The sequence below is a fragment of the Magnolia sinica genome, chromosome 2, assembly GCF_029962835.1.
Source record: "Magnolia sinica isolate HGM2019 chromosome 2, MsV1, whole genome shotgun sequence".
In the NCBI taxonomy this organism is placed as follows: domain Eukaryota; kingdom Viridiplantae; phylum Streptophyta; class Magnoliopsida; order Magnoliales; family Magnoliaceae; genus Magnolia; species Magnolia sinica.
This window is the reverse complement of record NC_080574.1, coordinates 78,863,045-78,877,001: the sequence shown is the minus strand read 5'-3', so window position 1 is coordinate 78,877,001 and position 13,957 is coordinate 78,863,045. Positions and strand designations below refer to the sequence as shown.

General features: G+C 38.1%; 1 protein-coding gene across 1 annotated transcript in view; it reads right to left on the bottom strand.

The window, feature by feature from the left end:
* Positions 1 to 13,957, bottom strand: part of LOC131237210 (probable nucleoredoxin 2) — a 70,354-nt gene that overhangs the window by 15,861 nt on the left and 40,536 nt on the right. Inside the window, exon 2 of the mRNA XM_058234887.1 lies at positions 11,139 to 11,630. Within this exon, the coding sequence (XP_058090870.1) occupies positions 11,139 to 11,630 (492 nt within the window). The remainder of the gene's footprint in view (positions 1 to 11,138; positions 11,631 to 13,957) is intronic.

The following is a 13,957-nucleotide window of genomic DNA, read 5'->3' as shown; positions in this document are numbered from 1 at the left end:
TAGGCGATGAAACAACCAAGCTTATTGAATTGAGAAATCTCAACATGCAGACAGTTACGTTAGGACAAATTCATCAGTTGTCACTCCTTACAGTACAAAAACTTTGCAATTAGCGCAAGTTCTTGAAGTGAGCAGAAAAGATGAATACTCGCCTCGGTCCAGCTTATGAAAAGCCATCTCTCTCAATTAAATGCAAGGATAAGAACAACTGTGATTGTTCCTCACAGAAAAAACATCATTTCCAGAAAAAACGCTACTCAAATAATGACTCATATCATCCATGACGAAGATACAAGAAGAAGAGCAAGTGGAAGTTTCTCAGGAAGAAATCATTCCGTCGCAAAACATCCAATCGCTGCTACATTTGTAACAAGAAAGGGCAATTTTCCAAGCAATGCCCCAAGCGACACCGGCTAAAGTATGTTGTTCACAACCCCAAGTGTACGGTCGCGATGTAGTAATAATCTCGATGAGACTGAGATCGAATCTACAGGGACTAAACTTGTACGTTTCTGAAAATAACTAAAACTAGAAGAAGAAGATCTAAATCTAAATCTGCAATAATAGAGAGAGTAATTGTGAATAGTGTAATTGAAACTGATGAATTTAAAGGTGGGAACTAGGGTGTCTAGGATCCACTTGTAGCTATTAAGATGCTACCTTACTTAATTCAAGAGATCCAACTTAAATCAGAGTGTTATCTTATCTAGTTAGAAAAAGAGATGACCAAATCTTTGAACTTCTCATTGATCCAACCTCAATGGAGGAGAATTGTGAAGATTGGAAGGGATTCTGTCACCTAACCATGCCTAGGAGACGATGGCAAACAACATGATTTACCAATCTCACAATCTCAAATAGGAAAAGAAGATATTCAAAGCTATCGCAGCATCTATTATAATTCGAGTCATAACAAACCATAGAAAACTGAAAAAATTAAAAAAATCAACTAAATCTCAACGAAGTTCAACATAAACAATACTCAAAGCAAAGTAAACATCCCAATCACGCTACAAGCTTCACCTCTTAGCTCTAGCTAAGAGGTTTAGTTAACCATAGACATGATTAAACCAAAATCTCGTAAAGAAAGCATAAAAACAACCAAGGAAGAGGAAGAAAAACTCTTGGCGGCCGCTCTCCACTCCTAAAACCCCAGAAGATACCTAGGAACGTCCTAGGGACTCCTATTTATACTTGTGAAGCTCCACCTTACGCACTGACTTGAAATTTCCACAATCTGATTGTGAAAGCATCTTAATTTACGCAGCTGCATTACGCATCGGTCGAACCGAAGTCGAGACCAAATTTGGAAATGATTCTGTTTCAGCAGTTGCCCAATTTCGATCGGACTGAGATGGGTTCGGTCGGAACGAACTTAAGTTGTCTGTCGGACCAAATTAATCCTCGGTCGAACCGAATTAACTCCAAAATTCATTATTCTTCGTTGGAGCTTTTTATGCACTTTCGGTCGCACCGAATTGTCCATCGGTTGGACCAAATTAGCTTCTGAATTTCATCGTTGGTTGTTGGACTGTTTTGTGCGATTTCGGTCGGACCGAACTTGTCTGTTTTTTGCTACAAAATCTTAAGTCTTTCAAGTCCTTTCTTCAGCTTTTGTACGTGGTTTCCTTGGATCCTAGGCATGTGAAATCTCCATTCTTGGTCTCCTAAGATCCCTCATTTGCCTTGGTGATTCTTAAGCATTAAATTCATGCTTTAAGCATTCTTTTCAAACTAAGCTCTCAGATTCACCTTGCAACACAAACATGTATAAAATATACCTTTAAGCATTATCCTGTTCATAAAACCAAGATATAAATAGGGGAGAATATGCAATATTTGACACACAACACACTCCCCAACCAGCATTTTGCTAGTCCCGAGCAAAACATGCATGAAATAATCTTCCATTCTCAAAGTTCAAAACTTCCTTCAGAAGACAATATTTTGTGCAAATGAGTATGAATGAGTATAATCCCAAGAAGCGAGAGTGAAAAATTGAAAACCTAGAGCCGAATCAAGCGAGCAATCAATCAAATAGGTTCTTTGCTCACATTCAAGAGCACAAGTTCATATATCAAGTTTTTCTAACGTGCTCAGTGAATTCCAACTTATTTTCCACAGAAATATTATTATTTCATAATGTCAGCCATACTCATCACCTCAAGATTGATTAAAAACTCAAGTGTTGATTCCAAATTTATCCCCTTCTCCTTCTTTTTCTAGTTGTTAATTTTATATCGGCAGTCACTTTTTTTTTTTATTTATTCTTTTCAGAATTTTTCATTCTTTTTCAAACTTTTTCCTATCTTTTCATCATACATAACCTTTTTATCGATCTCACTATTTTTTTAACTGGTTCTTTTCATCTTTTAAGGTGGATAAAATTCTCCAGATTGAATTCTCAACATCTATCTATGATAGACACACTAACAGTAAAAAATTCTAGTATAATTCATAGAAAGTAGATTGAATGTGTCTTGTGATTTAGATCAACATGATATTCAAACTTCCTCTTATAATCAATTGAGTGCAACAACGTAGGTGACATTTTACTTGGTTGATCAAACTCCAATAATTCAAAGTTCAATCTCAATCTTATCATACTCAGAACATTCTTAAGTGCACAAACTATCGCCTTCCAAACAGGTTTTTAATTTGAGAAATTGAAAATTTTCAAAATTTTTGCTCCAAGACTAAGAAAATATTGATTAGTCTACCTAATCCACACCCCCAACCTAAAATCTACATTGTCCTCAATGTACAAGATATAAGCATGCAATACAAATGAGACTATGAAAATAATGGATATGTGAAGGAATGGTAGTCCCTAAGAAGATGAATTGTAGCTCTTCCAAAATTCTCAATGCGAAGATGGGTTAGCACAACTACTAAACAATTGAATGCAAACTATCCTCGTCCCAAATCTTATGAAAGCAATAAACTTAACTACACCTCCATCAGACTAGGAGATTAATCCTAATATACAGGATTGGTCAGAGGTATGGACATATCCTCTGAATCAAAATTTTCAACAAATGGCTTCAAACGATGTCCATTTACTTTGAAAACATTGCCATTTGTTGGGTCTTTTATCTCGACGGTTCCATGAGGATAGACATTAGTAATAGTGAAAGGGCTAGTCCAAAGAGATCTGAGTTTACCTGGAAAAAGGTGTAAACGAGAATTGTACAAGAGGAGTTTTTAACTGGTTAAGAATGATTTCCAAAGGATGTTCCTATCATGGAACACCTTCATCCCATCCTTGTAAATTCTTGAGTTCTCATATGCATCATTCCGGATTTTCTCGAGTTCATTCAACTAAAGTTTGCGCAGCAAGCTAGCATTATCCAAGTTGAAGTTTAGATTTTTGATAGCTAGTAAGCTCTATGTTCCAACTCTACAGGCAAGTGATAAGCCTTCCCATAGACGAGTCTAAAGGGAGACATTCCAATGGGGGTCTTAAAAGCTGTACGGTATGCCCATAAAGCATCAGTCAAACGGATTGACTAATCCTTGAGATCAGGGTTAACCATTTTCTTCAAAATATGTTTAATCTACCTGTTGGAAATCTCAGCTTGCCCACTTGTCTGCGGGTGGTATGGAGTATTCACTTTATGAGAGATGCCATATTTCTTAATTAAGTTCTCAAATGGCCTATTACAGAAGTATGAACCTCCATCACTAATGATGGCCCGCGGCATTCTGAACCGGGAAAGGATATTTTCTTTCCAGAATCGAATGACCGTTCGATGGTCATTGTTCCGGCATGGGATCGCTTCGACCCAAGTAGTGACATAATCTACTACTAGCAAAATGTACAAATTCCCAAAGGATTGGGGGAATGGCCCCATAAAATCGATGCCCCAGCAATTGAAGCTTCAATCATCGGAATTGGATTTAGCGGCATCATATTTCGACAGGACAACGCTCCCAATTTTTGACAATGCTCACAAGCGTTGCAGAACTCACCTTGAACATAGTGGGCCAATAAAAGCCACACTACAAGATTTTTGCCGTGGTCTTTTTAGCAGAAAAGTAACCACCACAAGTCTGTGAATGACAGAAGGAGATGACACTTTGGTGTTCATTGTCTGGCATGCATCTCCTTAGAATTTGGTCTGGGCAGTATTTAAACAAATATGGGTCGTCCTAAAAGAACTTACATACCTTGGTGAAGAATTTTCTTTTATCTTGCGCAGTCCAATGTGTCGACGTGAAACCTGTAGCAAGATAATTTGCAATATCAGCAAACCATGGTAATTGAGAGAGTTTGACCAATTGTTCACCAGGGAACATGTTGTTTATAGGTGTCATCTCAAGCGGATCGGGGAGATCAAGCCGTGAAAGATGGTCAGCCACTACGTTCTCTACACCCTTTGTCTTTTATTTCTAAATCAAATTCCTGGAGTAGGAGGATCCATCTTATCAAGCAGGGCTTAGCATCATTCTTGGAAAGAAGGTACTTTAGTGCCGCAAGATCAGTGTAGATGATGATTTTGGATCCGATCAAATAGGACCTAAATTTGTCCAGAGCAAATACTATGGCTAAGAGTTCCTTCTCCATAGTAGAGTAGTTCATCTGGGTAGAGTTTAGAGTTCTACTTACATAATGAATAACGTAGGGCTTCTTCTCTTTTCTCTGGCCTAACACTGCCCCAATAGCATAGTCGGATGCATCGCACATGATCTCAAAAGGCATGTTCCTGGTATTGCTCGGTACACACGTATAGTACATCCTTTTGAAGTAAATTGCATAAAGGACGAGAGAGGTGACTAACTAAAGTCCTTTATGAATCGTCTGTAGAATCCAGTGTCCTAAGAATGATCGCACGTCACGTATGCTTTTGGGAGGTGGTAGTTAGAGATAAGATCGATTTTGGCCTTGTCCACCTCAATTCCCTTGGATGAAATTATATGTCCAAGAACAATTCCCTTGGGAACCATGAAATGACATTTCTCCTAGTTCGAAACCAAATTCTTCTCCTCACATCGCTTCAACACACATTTAAGATTTTTCAAGCACTCGTTGAAGGATAGACCAAAAACAGAGAAGTCGTCCATGAAGACCTCTAGATATTCCCCTACCATGTCAGAAAAAATACTCAACATGCATCGCTGAAATGTAACAGGGGCATTACATAGTCCAAATGGCATCTTTCGGTAAGCAAAGGTGCCATATGGACATGCGAACATTGTCTTCTCTTGATCTTTAAGGGCTATTTACATTTGATTGTAGCCCAAATATTCATCAAGGAAGCAGTAATAGGAATAACCAGCTAACATTTCCAAGATTTGGTCAATGAAGGGTAAGGGGAAGTGGTCCTTCCTCGTGACGGTATTCAATTTTATATAATAAATGCACATTCTCCAACCAGTAGTAACTCTAGTTGGCATGAGTTCATTGTCGGCATTGGTTACTATGGTGATTCCAGATTTCTTAGGAACCACCTGAGTTGGACTCACCCATTGATCGTCGGATATAGAGTATATGATACCGACATCCAACAATTTAAGTTCCTCTCCTTTAACCACTTCTTTCATATTTGGATTGAGTCGACGTTGTAATTCGAGTCACAACAAACTATAGAAAACTGAAAATATTCCTTAAAATCAACTAGAAATCAACGAAGTTCAACATAAAAAAAAATCAAAGTAAAGTAAACATCTCAATCACGCTACAAGCTTCACCTCTTAGCCCTAGCTAAGAGGTTTAGTTAACCATAAACATGATTAAACCAAAATCTCTTAAAGAAAGCATAAAAAAAACTAAGGAAGACGAAGAAAAACTCTTGGCGGCGGCTCTTCGCCCTTTTGCTCCACTCCTTAAACCCTAGAAGATACCTAGGAACGTCCTACGGACTCCTATTTATACTTGTGAAGCTTCACCTTACACACTGACTTGAAATTTCTGCAATCCGATTGCGAAAGCATCTTAATTTACGCAACTGCATTACCCATTGGTCAAACCGAAGTTGAGTCCGAATTTGGAAAGGATTCTGTTTTACCAGTTGCCCGATTTCGGTCAGTTCGAGATGGGTTCAATTGATCCATACTTAAGTTGTGGGTTGGACCGAATTAAGCCTCGGTCGAACCAAATTAACTCCAAAGTTCATCGTTCTTCACTGGAGCTTTTTGTGCACTTTCGGTCGCATCGAGTCCTCCTTTCGGTCGCACCGAACTGGGTTTCGGTCAGACTTATTTGTCCATCGGTTGGACGAATTAGCTTCTGAATTTCATCGTTGGCTGCTGGACTGTTTTGTGCGATTTCGGTAGACCGAACAAGGGTACAGTCGAACCGAACTTGTCCGTTTTCTGCTACAGATTCTGAAGTATTTCAAGTCATTTCTTCAGCTTTTGTACGTGGTTTCCTTAGATCCTAGGCATGTGAATTCTTCATTCTTGATCTCCTAAGATCCTTCCTTTGCCTTGGTGATTCTTAAGCATTAAATCCATGCTTTAAGCATTCTTTTCAAACCAAGCTCTCAGATTCACCTTGCAACACAAACATGTATAAAATATACCTTTAAGCATTATCATGTTCATAAAACCAAGATATAAATAGGGGAGAATATGCAATATTTGACACTCAACTTATGCAAAGATGATTGAACAAGCATTCTCCCTTCTTCCACAGAAAGATGATGATCTTGAATCCGTCTTTTCACTCTGTGATGAATATGACCCATCGGCTGTCATGGCTATTGGGTATGATTCCAAAGGAGAATCAACAACTCATTCTGATTGTTCATCTGAATCAGAATATGAGCAGTAAGAACTACTTGAAGTTGGCAGCATTTTCGAAGCCATATCCTTTCCTTCCATTTCTATCAGTCTCAATCCCTTGATCCAAATTGAACTTTTTTCCCATCCAACCTCTCCCCCAATTCCAGTCATTGCCCTTGCAGATACAGGCGCAGCCATCTCCATCCTCAATCCATTAATACTACCCGAAGATTCTTGGCATTCCCATTCCCTGTACTTCCAAGCAACCCATGGAAAAGTTTTCCATGTTAACAAAATCACACCCCCATTATCCATAAAAATCTTTCCTGATCTCACAATCTCCCATTCATTCCTTAGCTCCTCATTGTCTGGAAAAGATTTGATCCTTGGTTTTGACATTCTCCATAAAATCAAAGGTCTTCAGTGGTTACCCAGTGGCCTTAAGTACAACTCCACCTTCTTGCCATGGTCCCACATCCCAAATTTCCATTTGGCACAACCCATTGCAGACATCAAAGCCCTCCTTAGTAAATAATGTTGTGCAAACTCTCACTCTAAGTTTGCCAAGAAGCATCCTACTCCTTTGTGGACACGCCTTGAATTTTATGTCAACCTTCCATTCAATCAACAAGTGGCGCTCACTCCAACAAAAGCAAGTTACCAAGGGATGAATCTCGATCATTTGAAGCTCGCACATGAACTTGTTGGCCTTCTCAGTGAAGGCCTCATTGAACCCACTGACTCTCCATGGGCTTGTGAAACTTTCTATGTTAACAAGAACTCCGAACAAGTGCGAGGAAAGTTTCAGCTCGTCATCAACTATAAACCGTTGAATAAATACCTCCAGGATGAAAAGTTCCCGCTACCATACCGTGCTTCTTTGTTTCAACACTTGGCAGATGCACACTTTTTCTCCAAGTTTGATCTCAAAGCCAGTTTCTGACAATTGGGTATCAGCCCAGAAAATCGTTACAAGACAATCTTTACTATTCCAAATGCACACTATCAGTGGACAGTCATGCCGTTTGGATTGAAAACCGCCCCGTCACTTTTTCAAAAAGCAATGGTCCGGATATTTCAACCCATCCTCCATCATTGTTTAGTTTACATTGATGATCTCCTATTGTATTCACCAGATGAAAAGACTCACAGTGAACTCCTCCAGCAGTTCCATGCAATTTGCGTGAAAAATGGCATCATGCTCTCTGAAAGAAAGATGCATTTGACACAAATATTGATTTCCTCGGCATGGAAATCAAGGATGGTCGCTACTTACCATAGCCGCATATTGCTGACCACCTTCTGCAGTTCCCAGATGTCCTAACTACAACAAAACAATTACAACAGTTTGTGGGCATTGTCAACTATGTCTCCGACTTTATTCCACATGTAAGCAAGTATCGCAATCTCCTCACCTCCTTGCTCAAGAAAAATGTGGCGCCATGGAATGATAGTCATACTGAAGCAGTCAGAGCACTCAAGCAAATTATTCCTTCTCTTCCTGGACTCCAAATCCCCAACACCAATGCAATTTGAATCCTTTAAACTGATGTCAGTGATACACAATGAGAAGCAATTCTCATCCAAGAACTCAACGGCGTCCAACAGATATGTGGGTATTGAAGTGAAACTTTCAAGCCCTCTGAACAACATTACCACTCTACCTACAAAGAAATCCTCACAGTCAAGAATGGAATCTCCAAATTCCAATTCCATTTGGTTTGACACCATTTTCAGGTGGAAATGAACATGTCAGCATTCCCGCGCATGCTTGAATTCAAACAAAAACCCATTCCTCAACCATAACTGTTACGATGGCACAACTGGTTCACACAATGGAGCTTCACAGTAAACAAAATCAAAGGTAAAGATAATATTTTGGCTGATTTCCTCTCACCTTTTCCCTCAATCAACATAAAAAACCCTTCATCTCATACTGGCCCATGGAATCTCCATCCCAAATATCTTCCCCTTAGAAAGAATTGAAGAACTTCCCCAAAAAATCAAGAACCATATTTCCGAAATCTATTTCGCTAACCGACCATCTCATAATCTTAGGACATTCCTTGATATACATTTATTCAGAAATGGTCTTGTCTTCCTCCATATACCCAATCCTCATTACCCATACCTCACTCCCATGTTCTTTCGAGATTTGTATTACTGTCCAAATGAAGCTCTTTGTTTCTTGTGATATCTCATTGAAAGATGGACTGTCATGTTCATCTTTGACTAGGCAAAACTTGTTGCCTACATTTGTCGAATCCAATGGGAACGAGAAAATGACCTTCACCGGCTTACTCAATCAAACAAAAATGTGGTTCAATTTTTGGAATGGTTCCAGCAATTTCATGTGGGGCAATCACTGCTCTCAGATCATTGGAATGTATATGTGAAAATCAGCTTTAGAAATCCAAGGGATCTCATCCAACTGGATGGCGGTGATACCTACTATATCCCTTTCGTTCCAGATCGAGTAGTAATCCGGTAATGGAGAACTTTTAATATGACCCTCTTTTGGCATGTTTACACGGGCATATTCCATCTTTTCAAAAGAGAAATGTGCGACATGAACAATGTCCAAGTTGAGGATATCCCTGCATCTGTATGGAAAAATCCTATCGCGGAAATGAATGGCAATCTGTCTTAACCACTTCTTTGACCACATTGAACAAAACATAGATGCTCTGATGACATGCTACTCTTGCGAAAGCGATAGTTCATCAGACAATTGAAGAAAGAAGAGCGAGTTGGATGATACGCTGGATGATATGTCACCATCAGTCAACATCGTACTGATATGTCACTATCAGTCAACATCACATCAGTAACGGTAATTGCTACCGACGCACCCAATATAACAGTTGTAACTACACCATAACAGCTCCGCTGGATCCCTACTCTTGCTCCAGTGGTGGACTCTCAGCAGTTTCAACACCTGGTCAGGGGTTCGAGTATCCATAGGTGGTGAAATCCAACTCGGGCATGAGTGTGTGGGTGTGTTAAAATATATATATATATATATATATATATATATATATATATATATATATATATATATATATATATATATATAAACTAGTTGTAACTGGACCACTTACCCTTCATACCAGGTGTCCCAGCAGGTGGCCTGGCAAATGAACAGTTGTAACTAGACCATTTACCCTTCATATCAGGTGTCCCAACAGGTAGCCTGGCAAATGTCACATCAAGCCCCAGATGATAAGATTTCCAATGCCTGAAGATCGATTAAAGTCCGCAGTTTTGAAAGAAGCAAGCAACATAACCATCTATAAACACCCCTCACTACTCTTGTAATATGCAGAGTCTACCTGAGTTTGAAAAGAGTCTATGTTTGAGTTTCCCTTTGTTTGAGTTTGAGTTTGTTGTAATGTTTATAAGAAATAAAAGTTGTTTAAATTCAGAGTTCACATTCAAAGATTATCAGGGTTTCGTGTTTCGCGATTTTGTCTTATAAAAGATATAATCTTTTACGCTCCTTGTCACCGCACTATCCATTTACGTCCTCATCAACTTCCCTCGTATAAATGTGTCCGTCATGTGTTATAGCCCGTGTAGGATTTACCATCTATTTTATAATCATGCTCTGTGGTTTATTACTTTGTTGTTTCATGAAAAAATAGTAGTCTAGGTTTCATCAGTTTCAGGTACCCCAAGCAATTTCACTATGGTACTTCTGCTACAGTACACTGGGTTTAGGGTTTATTGCTCTGGGAAATGGGCTTGGAATTGGTAACCAATTTAAAAATATTACCATTGCGATGGAATTGGTAAGCTTGGAATTTACAAGCCACGTTGCCCAATATTCAAAATGGGCCTTTTGTTAGAATGGAAAATGGAATTTCAACTAGGATTCAATTCTCACATTTTAAACCGCCAAACATGGAAAATTCAATTACAATTCCAAGGTGTTAAACAACCTCTAAATGTCATTTTCACCTTTCTTTTGGTCAATGTTAGCATTGCACGGATTAATCCAATCTGATAGGTGCATAGCAAGACTATAATGCCATTATTTAGGTAAGTAATGGGATTTGCTGAAAAAGTGGGGCAAATTACCCGCGTTTTAAACCCCAACTACAATGGAATTCCAACTAGGATTTTTTCACATTTTAAGCCCTCATAGATGGAAATTTGCCCCAAAAAATCGATTACAATTCCAAGCTGTTAAACAACTCCTACATGTCATTTTTGACCTTTCTTTTGGTCAATGTTAGCATTGCACAGTTTAATCCAATCAGATTGGCACCTGGCAAGACTAAAATGTCGTTAATTAAGAAAATAATGGCATCATACTCATTTCATACATATATCAACTTCTCCATTTTCATCTAAGTAAGAAGCTTATTTTACTCGTGGAAAATAAATAAATAAAAAATCAACAAACGCACCTGTTTGGGTGACGGGTGAGCGAGGAGGTAGTCCCTAGCAGTGTTTGACAGCAAGTTGGTTATGGTTTGTCTCTCATGCTTTTCTCTCTCTTCCCTTTGCAACTCATCCAACCTCTCCTCAGTAAATGGGAAAGCTCGAACCCCATATCTATAAACAAGCTCGACCCCATCACGCAGCGCCATGTCATCATTGCCATCGGGTTGAAGAACAACCAATGATGGTATGCCTTCAATATCGAACCGATTATTCAAGGCCCTCTTCGACTCCAAGTCAGAAAATGGAATGGTTAGCCACGGCATGGATGCACGATAGCTATTGAATGCATCATAGTCTTCGTCTGATGACACGAAGACAATCTCAAATTGGGCCCCACGTTCCTTCAATTGACTATAAATGCCTGAAAGGACAGGCGTGAAGTTCAGACATGGCGGGTACCAATTGGCCGAGAAGTAAATGCCCACTACCTTGCCTTCTAATTCACTTACTTTCACCTGCAAGCAATCGACAAAGAAGAATATAAGTTTGGATGATGAAAATTGGGACCAAATGTTTGGAATTTGATTATATTTTGTTTTGCAGGTAGATGATAAGATTCAAGACAAACGTTAATCAATCAAAATAAAAGAAATAAATAAGGGTGAACTTGTTTGAATCAAATATCATGAAATTTCATTACATTTTAAATCAAATCAGAATCAAATCAGACTAGTTTCATGAAATATCTTGAAATTCCAAGATACCTGGAGCAACCAAGCACACCCTAAACCCTAAATTACAAATGAGTTAAAAGGGTCTCAGATGTAACCATTATGTGCCAAGCAGCCTGTGTTCCTACCACCATTTTTACGTCCCACCATAAGAGCCAATATTTAAACGTTCTCAACAATAAAAAAGTTCATATACAATGCCATATGCAAACTTTAACATACGATTTTTTCTCCTCACACTAACCAATTTTGGGTATCATCTAAAGCCACCCAAAAGGTGGGTGGCACCATAAAGATAGCCTGGGTAAAAAATGAGGGTGGTCCACTCATCAAGCAGTTGACATCAATAATAAAAATGGACGGCTAATGGTCTAACTAAACGTATGTGTACATCCCATCAAATGAACTAATTGCTCCAATTTTTGTTTCATGCGATCTTCATGATAAGGCCCACCATTTTCCATGGTAGGATATCCTATTGATTTGACAAATTGGTAGAAAATAAAATCAATGTATGTGAAAGTTAACATACAAATTGATGCTGTTGTGAAATATTAAGGTAAGCATCTAGGCCTTCTACTTTGGAAGACAGTCAATTGGGCCTTGTTGGACCCATGTTTTTAGGTGACTAACAATCCTTATCTTGAATTTTGACTACCACCAAGAGTACAGGGTAGGGAGACTATAAGGCAGGTGACACGTACAAAAGGATTTCCAATGGGTGGGACTAAACTAAATATAGAGCATAGTTTAAAAACTCAGTGACAACTCTTGTCACACATATTTTTCCTCATGACTCAAGAAAAAATCAATTTGATATTGGCTCAATTAAGATGCAAACAAAACTCAAGGCATTCAGTAATGTTAAATGTCAGTGTAACAGTAGGCCATTCAACCGTTACCTTGCAGCCCATAATGGCCATTATGGTATTGTAGATTTATTTATTATTATTTTTTTTTGTAAATCTAAAATAATAATTTTTTTTTTTTCAAAAAATGAGAAGATTCAGAATATGTACTCTTCTAATTTTAAACACGTTTATGATGGTATAACAAACCATTCTTTGGTAAGAACGTTGTCTCAAGCTGCCTAATGATTTTATTAACCTGAGAGGCTTAAATTGATTTCAAAATTCTTATATTTAATTTTCTAAATATTATCCATGATTTAAAATATAAATAAATCATGGATTAATAGCTTCAGGTTGATTTGGGACCACCTGAATGATCCTAAAATGGGCCAAAATTCATGCAATCCATGGGATTCATCCCACTAAACCATATCCCTAAGCATTTCACATCATTCCCCTCAAGAAATTTGAAGAAAAAATAAATAATAAAAATGATACTACTCATTCCAAAAATGACCCGAATTACCAAAAAATAGAAATGGAGATGGATGAAAAACGTTAATTTCGTACATGATGTATAGATCTAAACTCTATACGTGTATTTAAATAATCTACCCTCCAAATAATTTGAAATTACTAAAAATTATATAAGAACTTGTACAAATATAAAAAGCAAAAAAGAAAATTTATACAAACATGGCCAAATAGAATACAAATCTAACAAAACTTGGTCGATTTAGTAATAAAATGATGTTAAACCAATAAATTTGTAACAAGGAAAAAAAAAAATAATTCACCACCCACCCCCCAAAGAAAAAAAAGGGGGGCCCCAGGTCCACAATTCTTCAAAAACAGCTTAAATCTTGTGATTTAATATTCAAAATTTGCACAAATCTAGATAAAATTGATTAAAAATAGTCTAAAGAATCAAAGACAAAAATATATGAAAAGAGAAATGGCGAACAATTGCAAGAATAGAAGGAAGAGAGAGAGAGAGAGAGAGAGAGAGAGAGAGAGAGAAACTAAAAAGTTAAAACGATTACGTTGACAGTTAGTCCTTTTTTTTCAAAACGGGCACTATGACTGTTACAGGGAAATATGATCCGACAAGTCAAGCTGATTACAGAGCTCAAAGATCAGAGGGAAGACCTTGTTCAATAATTCGCATTGGCGAAACAGCCGAGCTATACATACATCCAAGTCCGAGGCAAATTATTCGACTAACTCCGAATACTAATACTCGGCCTCGGGTCTAGATAG